This window comes from Betta splendens, chromosome 10 (genome assembly GCF_900634795.4).
Source record: "Betta splendens chromosome 10, fBetSpl5.4, whole genome shotgun sequence".
Classification (NCBI taxonomy): Eukaryota; Metazoa; Chordata; class Actinopteri; order Anabantiformes; family Osphronemidae; genus Betta; species Betta splendens.
In genome coordinates this window covers 19,308,479-19,319,578 of record NC_040890.2, presented here as the reverse complement: position 1 = coordinate 19,319,578, position 11,100 = coordinate 19,308,479, and the positions used below count along the sequence as shown (strand labels likewise).

At 51.5% G+C, this 11,100-nt stretch overlaps 1 protein-coding gene across 1 annotated transcript; it reads right to left on the bottom strand.

Annotated features, from left to right (window-relative positions):
* Positions 1-1,053: 1,053 nt before the first annotated feature.
* Positions 1,054-10,694, bottom strand: mtnr1al (melatonin receptor type 1A like). Its single transcript, XM_029164975.3, has 2 exons — positions 10,043-10,694; positions 1,054-3,866 (listed from the first exon to the last, which is right to left on the bottom strand). The coding sequence occupies exons 1-2, from the start codon at positions 10,320-10,322 to the stop codon at positions 3,097-3,099; spliced, it is 1,050 nt and encodes a 349-aa protein (XP_029020808.1). The 5' UTR covers positions 10,323-10,694; the 3' UTR covers positions 1,054-3,096.
* Positions 10,695-11,100: the final 406 nt, after the last annotated feature.

Here is an 11,100-nt window from a genome sequence, read left to right as displayed (position 1 = left end):
TCTCCATTACTCTCCTCTGCCTCATTGTGTTTCCTCTTTCTGTCTTTCTTCCATTTTCACCTTCTCTCCACATTGTCATTTTTTCTGCAGATGCTTTTGTTGAGTAGTTCTTAAATTGAATTTCCCTAATTGGCAGAAGGAAACATATGGACACGTTGCTTCAGAGCCGAGGCTGCAAAAGTCTGGGAATGAATCGTCACCTCAGGCTCAACGTGAACTTGATTTAATTATCTTTAAATCAGCTTTTAGTTTGGCAGAGAAAATAGTGATCAACTTTCTGTGTCTCGTGTTTAAGGCGGCTGTATCTTTACACTCAAACAAACAGTCTGTGAAGACGGCTTCTGGCACAAATGAGTTAAAAAGCTGCTCGTGTGTTTTCCTGTTTGTGATTTCCTGCCTCCTCTCCTTTATCTCCTCCTCTCCGGACGCGTCCCACCTGCACAAGCGTTTATCTGCTTTAGCGGAGGCCGCGCCGACAGCTGAGTGAAACCAGCACAGATCCGTGTTTGAAACGGCCCAGTGGGCGACTGGTTATGTATATTAGCAAAGACATGTTTCCAATTTACAAGCGAGCGAGGCCGTGCACATCAGGGGGTAGAAAAGCTATTTCCGCAATGTCACGATAGCTTTGCTGCTGTTGTTTGCAGGCGTATTTGTATGCAGCACCTCCTGCACTGTACATCAGGGCTCTGGAACCACATGCCACATGTGATGGACGTCTGTGGCAGCTGTTTCCAGTGGAAAACAGCCGCCGGCAGCAGTGGTGGCGTTAAATGTGAGAATGACCTGAAGCAGCCGCACGAATGAGCTCACGGAGCCCCAGCGTTTCAGCGTTTCTGTCTGTTTAAGGAGCAAAGCGCTGGTTCTGTGACCAGGACTCGCTGTGGTTTCATCCAGTTTACACTCAGAGCTTTATTTCATCTCGCTGATAATTTGTCAGTAAATAAAAGTTTCCAGTGTTTGCAGCATCAGGAGGTCAGAGTGAACTCCCACCCTCGCCGTAGAATGAGACAAAGGCCACGAAGCTCTGATCCTGAGAATAAAAGCACAGACTCACAGTGAACGTTGGTTTATTAAGGGCTCAGCATGTTTCTGTCTCACATTACAGACATTCAGTGGACGCGTCCTCCACAGCGATGTGCAAAAACAGCGTATGAAAAAGGAAACGGGTACATTCTCAGTCCGAGTGTGACCGACCGTCTGCCACACACAACACATGCACGCACACACACACAACATACACTCGCACACATGCGCGCACACACACACACGCGCACACACAACACACACACACACAACATACACTCGCACACATGCACACACACACACACAACATACACTCGCACACATGCACACACACACACACACAACACATGCACGCACACACACACATGCACGCACACACACACAACACACACGCACACACAAATAACAAGAAGATCATTGCACAGATGTTTTAGCATTAAAAGAAAAAGGCCGCTGCTGTAACTCATGGTGTCACAGTCACTTGATGATGATGTCACAGACGAGCGTCTTGTACAAATAACATGTTGTATAAATATGGTCTCATCATGGGACCCATGCCGTGTTTATTAAAAGTCAGTTCCTTTCATTATGTAAACTGCGATGAGTTGTGCTTTAGGATGTGGAACACGTTGCTTTGGTAACGAAACGGACCAGAACCACAGAACGTTTCCAGTTGGTTTTAGGTAAATAAATAAATGAGATCGTCACGAGAAGTAAAACCTACAAAACCTGTGAAAAAATGAACGTAAAACAAAGCAAGCAACGTTGTTTAAAGGTTGACTTATATTTGCTTTTCTTCATTTGATACAAAAAATTATTAAAAACTGAGACTGGAAACGAGACCAAACTCGTGGAGCTTCGTCCCGAGCAGGAACATTAATCTGAAGCTCACAAATAACGTGTCTGATTAAAAGCTGATTTTAGAATTCAAATCTGAATCAAGTGCTTCTAGTTAATGAGCTGGAGGCTCCACCTCCACCTGTGTTTATACTGACTCTGCACTTAGAGTCAAACTGAACTGTCGGATGGTTGAAGCTTAGCATCAACGCTGTTCTGGGATCGGTTCTGTCTGCTCAAACACAACTCCAACATCTGGACCTGCTGATGTCACGATCACAGCTTCTTCAGCAGCGTTAACACAGTGACGTGGTCCCAAAGCGGAGTCTCGTGTGTAAAGTCTGGGATCGGAGCCCAGAGGGTGAACTATGGGAGCGCTGTATTGCTTCTGATTGGCTGAGACGCGGCCGAGCGAGTCCCTCCACCGCGAGCTGCTCCTGCCTCAGGTCAAAGGTGATGACGTGGAGGAGGAACGAACCACGGACCCACGGAACCACGGACCCCAAGAGACGTCTGAGTCAGAGCGTCTTCTACGTGTTTTAATCTGTCGTCCAATTGTCAAACATTTTTAATATTAGAGTCTATTTACTTGTTCCATTGTTGTCTGTGTGGTTTTGAATCTCAGACTCAGAACAGATCAAACAGAAAAAAGAAGTTTAATCTGGTCCCTTGTGGTTCACATTAGCGTAATAGAGTTCTGTATTTGTTCTAGTTGGATCAGACGCTCAGCGCCGCGGTTCCGTGTCCGTCCTCCTGGTTTTGAGGCCTCTGAGGGTTTGCTTTGTCCAACATCATAAACTTGTTTTTAAAGTAAATTCTGGAGATGAAGCGAACTCATTTGAGTCTCGATGGGAGTTTACGTTAAGGCTAAATGTTTGAAACCGCGCGTTCACCTTTAATCACTGCTTGATTCAGACGTGCATCACGCTGCGTTGCCTTCACACACAACAAACACATCTGCTGCTGAGCCAAACCCTCCTCGTTGTGAAGTCTGTGCTCGTTGGTTTACTCTTCTGTGAACGAGGTCCCAGTCCTTTAAAACGTAAGAGCAACGGAGCAATAATGGTGTTTCACAGGGGAGTGTGCATCAAAAAAACCACGAGGCGGAGATGATCACAGTGTTTGGATAATCCGTCGTCAGACTGGAGTCTTACTAAGTTAGGAGTCTGTGTGAAGTGTTCCCTGAAGGCCCCACGGACTCCGTCCCTCCTCCCTGTTGGAGGTGGGTCTCTCTCAGCAGTGGAACTTGAAGATGATCAGCAGGATCCTCTTGTACTCCTTCCTGAAGTTGTGGTTCAGGACGCCGTAGACCACGGCGTTGAGGCAGCTGTTGAAGTAGGCCATGAAGTAGCTGGCGGTGAACAGCCACTCGGGGATGGCCCGGCTCAGCCGCGGGTCCAGCGCCACCGCCAGCCCGATCAGGTTGAGCGGCGCCCAGCACACGGCGAACAGCACGAACACCACGAACATGGTGAGGAAGTTGCGCAGGTCGTGCGGCTTGATCTTGGGCCGCGAGTCCGGCTTGACCCGGCGCCGCACCCGGATCACCAGGATCCAGATGCGCAGGTAGCAGTAGGTGACGATGCCGATGGGCAGGATGAAGTGCACCACCACCACGGCGATGGTGTAGAGCGAGCTGACCGACTGGGCGAAGGTGCAGGAGTAGACCCGCGGGTCGTACTGCAGCGACTCCACAAACCAGTTGGGAACGATGGCCAGGATGGTGAGCGCCCACACCAGAACCACGTAGCACAGGGTGTGGCTGCTGGAGAACAGCTTGTCGTACTTGAGGCTGTGGCAGATGTAGCAGTAGCGGTTGATGGCGATGCCGGTGATGTTGAAAATGGAGCCGATGACGCTGAGGCCCATGAGGAAGCCGCTGATCTGACAGTGGATGTAGCCGGCGATCCAGCCGTCGTGGAAGATGGCGCTCAGAACCAGCGGGTACGGGTAGATGGCCACGACCAGGTCGGCCAGAGCCAGGCTCACCACGAAGGCGTTTCCTGCAGAGAGAGGTCAGAGGTCAGAGACTGGCCGTCCACGGCGGGCCCGGCCCCAGAACCTGCCAGCGATCAGAGAGGCCATAGATTCATCTATCAGACTAGTGAGATGCAGGACTGGTTCCGGTCCAGACCGGAGCCTGGTACCAGGTACCAACCACCCACCTCAGCCTCCCAGCCTTTACGCTTCATTCTCTGCTCAGTAAAAGGTCGTTCTCATTCTGTGCAGGAACCCAACGTCAGAGCAGCAGCCGGTGCTGAGGTGCCGTCTGGTACCTGGCACAGAACCAGCGAGCGTCTGCAGAACGGTCCAACCCACAAACCTGCAGTGGAGCTCCCTCGCTGTCACCGTGTGAGCTGCCACCCCTTTGATTCTGAGCAAACACACCATTAACACCCAACTCCGTGACTCATCACACCACACGACTGATCACATCCTCCCAGAAGCTGAAGCCAATATTGAGCCTAACAACAATAATGTGGTTCCGTCCCCTCTGGGTGGAGCTTTTAAGGCCTCGCGTCACCTGTCATTTGAAATCAAACCCTTAGTTATTATTGTTATTATAAAAGCTCAACACACATCACAAACAGACACAACAAGGTCAAATGGGACTGATTCAAAGTCAGCAGAGCTTTAATAAAGACAGATGTGACAGATGTGAGAACCTGGGACCTTGACAGATTCCTAAACATGGACCCTGGATCCCTTTGTGTCTGCACCTTAACCAGCTTAACCATCTTAACCAGCTGGACCTGGTTAAACTGGTTAAGCTGGTTAAGCTGGAGACACAGGATGCTGTGGGACGCGTGAGGCTAAAATGACAGGTCAGAGCCTGATGTGACATCATCATGTCTTAAAAGCCAGTCATTTGTCAGCTACTGTGTGATTATGTCAAACTGCTTGAGACCATAATAGATTTTAGTGGATTCATATTCCAATCAGCTACAGAACGTGGTCATTTACATTTAAATTTAAATGGAGGAGGTGAAACGGTCCCAAAGATGTGACTGAGCTGAACTATTTGACCTGAGATTTAAGGCTGAACTTCCAGCATTTAGCTGAGAGTGTGTGTGTGTGTGTGTGTGTGTGTGTGTGTGTGTGTGTGTGTGTGTGTGTGTGTGTGTGTGTGCGTGTGCTTGCGTGTGTGTGTGTGTGTGTGTGTGTGTGTGTGCGTGTGCTTGTGTGTGTGTGTGTGCGTGTGCTTGTGTGTGTGTGTGTGTATGTGTGTGTGTGTGCGTGTGCTTGCGTGTGTGTGTGTGTGTGTGTGTGTGTGTGTGTGTGTGTGTGTGTGTGTGTGTGTGTGTGTGTGTGTGTGTGTAACTGCTGAACCTGCATCCATGCAGCTCCTCAGTTTGTGCCATCAGATCTGGACGAGGTCCAGTGATCGTGAAGCACTGAAACTGGGAACATTTCCTCGTTCGTCCTGAGGTCTGAGCTTCAGCAGAACAGACGTTCAGAACCCGTCTGTCCGTCTCTGCAGCAGAACCCGGGTCTTCTCTACAGGACGCCGCTGCCTCTGAGCAGACGCCGCTGATGGATGAAGCCCTGCCACCAATGCTAATTAGCCGTTCGTTAAGACCGATGACGAATTCATTAGCAGAGATTTTTATCAGTGTGACGTGATCTTTGGCTCCTGAAGGAACTGAGAAGGAACGATAGTTTCACAGATATTGGTTTTTCCACATTGAAATGCAAATGAATGCGGCGAGTGGCTCTAAAATCTAATCTGCTAATCTCTTCTGGAGCCGCTGTGAACTTTACACTCATCTGACCAGCGTCTCCGTAAGTCTGGCTTTTTGTGCTGTCAGGAGTCTGATCCTCAGACGCCGCCTCGTTTCTCGGGCTTTTTGCTGACATTTCTGCAGCAGGTTCACGCAGCGCAGGGTCTGTGAACGCAGCGTCTGAGCTGCTCACGTTTCGGAGTCTCGCAGACCTCCCTCCGCGGTGCTCGTCACACGCCTGTCTTTAGGTCTGTGACGCCGTCCTCAGGTTCTGAGGCCGTGTCTCCGCCTCCATCGGTGCGATGCTCCAGTCTATGAGTCAGAAAACCCACATCAGAGCCGCTGTGGCAGCGATCGCACACGTGCAGCCGCACGAAGCTGCGGAGCCGCTCGAGGTCGCTGAATTTTTAATGGCGTTTAGAGGAATCCTGACGTGCGAAGGTGAGAACGCGCCTGGGTTCTGAGCGGCAGACGAGGACCTGAATGCAGAAGGCGGCAGCGGAGCCTGCGGCTCATTAGGCCGACGCCGCCTTTGATCAATGGCTGTGGCACTAATTGTGAAGTGATGGGAGCCAGTGGTGCTCCGCGGCGCGGAAGGCGCCTTTATTTCCCAGGACGCCGCTCTTTGATTCTGACAAATGTTTGTTGAGCTACAAATCCACCGTCCGACGGCTTCCTGCTTCGTTCACCTTTGACCCCGTCGCTGATGCATTTCCTGTTTCCAGCTTCTCGCTAGAATATGTTAGTTTGAAAAATTGAGGAGACGTGATTCTAGACAACGAGACAAAGAGACGCTGTTCTACACGCGGCTCCGGTCCCTTTGCTGCTGCTGCTCTGCTCAGTTTCAGGTTCTCGTTCATCTCAGTTCTGGGTTTTCTCCCAGCGTTCGTCGTCTTCGTCGCCTTTGTCGCGTTCGCCCTGTTCATCGTGCTGAGCTCAGACTCAGGAAGCGAAGCTCTCACTGAATCCACCTCAAACCCACAGTACCAGCTCTCATCCCTTCACCGACTCCAGCAGACCCCTCCTGGACCACCTGCTCTACCAGTGGTCAGCCCAGTCCAATCCCAGCGCTCCCAGTCCAAGCCCAGCGTTGTGGGCGTGTGTGTCTGTTGGTCTTGTTGTGTTGTTGTTGTGTGGCAGTGCTCAGATGCAGTCTGCACTTCACTGCTGTAATAACAGAACAAAGAAACAGGCGCTTAGAGATAAAGTTCTGGTCGAGACCTCAGGGCGTGAGGTTAAGGATGCGCTGGTTTCTGCGCTGGTTGTTTGGTTTCGATGCCTCTGGACACAAACACAACCCGACAGATTTCCAGTGAATGATGAAGTGTCCGAAGAGTTAAAGGAAATTACAAAGAATAATTCAGGCTCTCTGCGGCGCGCTGGACCTCTGGGCCGGTGCTGGACCTCTGGGCCGGTGCTGGACTCCCGGGCCGGTGCTGGACCTCTGGGCCGGTGCTGGACTCCCGGGCCGGTGCTGGACTCCCGGGCCGGTGCTGGACCTCTGGGCCGATCGGGTCGGGCCCATCACATACTGCAGCGCTGGGTCCTTACGCATCCCGTGAGTGTCTCTGACAGAAACAGCAGTCTGTGCTGGTGACAAACATCACAGCTTCAGTATCTGTCGCTCAGAACTCAACGTGGACCTTCGAGGACTCATTAAAGCAGCACTTGACTAAAACAGGACAAATTGATCCGCTGTGGCTCCGTGAGATGAGCCATTTAAGCTTTAAGGTGCCATTAGCTTTACACAAACATGATAGATGTTTTATAGGCTAAATGTGTATCAAGGTGTTTTAACAGAGGAAACACAAGTTGAGCCCAAACCTGATGATGTCAACGCTCTGGTTTGTGCAACAGCTTTTCGTCGTGCTCGTGTTCATTTAAAGCTGATTTCAACGTGACATCGGACCAACGTTCTCGTTTCAGTCGCTTCAGTCCCAGACCCAGGAGCTAATCAGTGAAGCTCCTGAGAATCATTAGTTAAAACCAGCTGTCGTGAAATAGCTTGAATAAAATCTGATCATTAACTTTGTATTTTCGGACATCATTATTATTATTATTATTATTATTATTATTATTATTATTATTATTATTATTATTATTATTATTATTATTATTATGTGTCTATGAAATGACGCAGGATGTTCAGAGAGGTCGCGTCGGCTGAGTTTCTGTGACCAAAGTCCATTTTGCTCCGTGTTTCTGGGTCGGTGGTTCCGTCTCACAGCCTCCACCTCCTGTCGTTCATATCTGCTCATTCATTGTGATCATCACTCATTTCCATACTAAATCTTGTTAGCCCAGCGCTTCAGGCTTGTTCTGCACCTGTATCTGAGATGCTGACATGAAATTGAAGGTCAAAGCGTGGAGCCTCTTTCTGAGCAGAGCCTCCGTCCTGCTGCTTCACAGCTGAGCTGCAGAAACACGCGTCCAACAGGTTTTAGAGCTTCAGGAAACAGATTGTTAGAATCTGTAAATGCCAACGCTTGCCTTTAAATGTAGACGTGTTACTAAACGGAAGGAAACGTGAGTGAGGGCGGTTTAAAGCCTGAGGGAGTTTTGAGTCATTTGAGGAGGAAGCAGAGATGAGAGGATCCAGAGGAACGTCGGTGGCACATCTGGATTCGTCCGGTGAGCTGTGACGTCACAGACAAACACGGTGAACATCTGTGCAGTGAGACCGTGAACGTGCTTGAAACCAAGTCAAACTGTGGCTGTTCAGACTTGAACCAGAACCCAGAAGCGCTGACTGATGCTCAGACCGGTTCTACTGAACCCGCTGAGGCGCTAACGGGCGACGACCAGTGCACCGGCGGCGCCTTGGACTCCTCCGTCCTCTCTATGTAAAGGTGGAGCACCGCTGATCCGCAGCTCTGGGATCAGTGAACGCTGTCACAGCGATTGACGTCTCAGCAAATCGATTTCTATCTGAATGCAGTTCTTCTCTTTTTTTGCAGCAACAGATGAGTTCAGGCGCGACGCGACGCGATGCAAAAACGCCCACGGCCGAGCCGCTTAAACCAGCTCCGCCATTGACACCATAATTGCCCTTTTTAAATGTTAACAATTACAGCTATTTGCTACGACTATAGAAGATATGAACACATTTGAATTTGCAGTTTCTTTCTCAGCGAGCGCCGACCTGTGCAGATAATGAATAAAGATAATCTGGCGGCTCTGCGTGGATCAGGGAGCTGTGACAGCACCCGACTAATGATCAGGTAAGTCTGAGAGGAGAGAGGAGACGGATGAGGTGGGAGGGCAGAGAAAATGAGCCAGAGAAGAATAGATCAGTGGTGGAAGAGGAACGGAGGAGATCTGAGAGCTGCCAGACTCAGGGAGGAGGACCGAGTCATTAAGAGGAGAGGGGGAGAAAGGGGGGGGGGTCTAAAGGAAGGGATCAAATGGAGGCAGGGGATGAATTAGACGGGAGCCGAGAGAGGGGGGGGGGGGGGGGGGGGGGGGGGGTTCAGAGAGGACGGGAAGGAGCTCAGATGAATGAGAAGGAATGACGTCCTGCTTCCTGTCCAGGAAAACAGCGACTCAGCGTATGATGTCACCGCGTTGGTGTGTGATGAGTTCGGATCAGCACCTTCTGTTCCATAGGTCGAGGAGCTGTGGAGGTCCAGACCTTTCACTCACACCTTTGGGGGTGAAGCTCTACATAAAACGCTCCTGACTGACTTTTAGTAGCTTCGCTTCCAGTGAAACATCCAGTGAAAATTCCACATTTAGCAGCTGGTTAAATAAAGGGGATAAATTCAAAGAGCAGTGGAGTAACTGGGTCAGAACCTCCGTCCTTCGTAAACGTCAGGAATGATCCTAAAGCCGTGGACAGAACAGCCGTCCTGCAGCGTCTCATTCGCAGGTTTGAACGGCGCCGTCCGGGCCGCGGCGCCGTCATCTCCACCAGCTGTTTCTCACCGCGTGAAGAACCGACAAACGCCAACAAGAACGCGAGCATTCATCAAAACACTGAGTCAGAGCATGAAACCTGAGGAGCTCCTGTTGAGTCAAACCTCAGCTCCTCCTGATCTCAGCTGATCTGGGACTTGACCTTTGACCTGGAGGCCACTGTGAACCCAGCAGCTCCATGTGAGGAGGGAGACGCTTCCTGAGTGAAGCTGCTGCCATCTATGTATCTGCACTGAGCTGCTCTTCAAACCTGGACCCGGCTGTCGTCACATTCTGACTCTGACGGGTCCACTCAGCCGGTCCCGTCTCCATCATCTGCTGTCTGATCGTCCTGTCAGTGACTTTAACGAGCGAGCGGCTCCAACAGCCACAACTCCTGGTACCGATGCTTTTACAGCGCGCAGCTGCATCAGTGTCGTCAACATCTGGACCGACACAAACACTCACGGGCCCAAAGTTGGTGCCGACAGCCTGAAACGGAACTCCTTCATGCAGTTACAACATTCACACCACACTGAACCGCGACAAACGGGCCGCTTCACCTGCTTTCCTGAGTTTCCTGTTCCTGAACACGGACACGATGACCAGCAGGTTCCCGATAACATCCACCACGATGGTCGTGATCAGAACCCCGGCCAGCACCGTCGCCACCCAGGGGAAGGACGGGTAGCGCTGCCCCGGGCTGCCCTCCTCCCCCGCCGGCGTGGAGTTGCGGGGCCCCAGGGTCCCTCCCAGCAGCACGCGCTCATCGTCCTCCAGGGACATCAGTTGCGGAAGGTGCCTCGGGTCGACGAGTCGCATCGGGTCGGAAGGTCGGTCCATTCAGCATCACGCACGCCTGCGCGTCTTTCAGCGGGAGAGCGCGCGCATGGCTGCGCGCTTTGGCACTGGAGCGGCGCGTCCTCTGCTTTGGACATTTACGCCCAGAGGATCTTCAGTGAAGAGCGTTCGGAGCGGAAACCTCCCGCTCCGTCGCTTAGGTCCAGGCTCACGTGCAGGTTTCCAGGTCTGCGGCGCGTGAATCACGGTTCTGCGCTGAGACTTCATTCACAAATCCTCTCCGCTGCTCGCGACTCCGGCTTCGCTGAGTTTCCAGCAGCGTCTCGGTCCGTCGGTGTCGGCGGCTGCGAGGTCTCCGGCTCCGTGGAGGAGCTGCACGCGCTTTAAAGCTTCCAAACTGCACCCCCACCCCCGCCGCCGCCCCCACGTCACTCCTCTCCCGCTCGCTCGTCCCACGTGTTTTACTTGTGCCGTAATTCTCTCTCTCTCTCTCTCTCTCTCTCTCTCTCCCCCTCCCCCTTACTCCCCCTCTCTGTCACTTCCTTACTACCTGTTCCAGATGATGAAGCAGCGCGTGCCCTCACCTCGTGTCGGGGGCGCGCATCCTCCACGTCATAGAGAGGTTCGTCGCCCACTCTCGGGGAACTTGTCTTGAACTTTGTGGAATTCCTGAAACGCGTCCAGGAAATGAGTTGTCATCAGCCAGACCTTGACAAAACTGTCTTTATTAACCCGAGTTAATGCACGGCAGCATTACTGCAGCTCTGTGATAAAGTGAATGTATCTGCGCCACGTTTAGAGAGTCGAGTGTGAAGTGTTG

Bases quoted from the DNA above. Each gene is read 5' to 3' on its own strand.
- mtnr1al (XM_029164975.3), bottom strand. From the start codon at position 10,322: ATGGACCGACCTTCCGACCCGATGCGACTCGTCGACCCGAGGCACCTT. The intron at 3,867-10,042 runs GTGAAGCGGCCC...CTCTCTCTGCAG, and splicing joins CAGGAAACTCAGGAAAGCAG to GAAACGCCTTCGTGGTGAGC.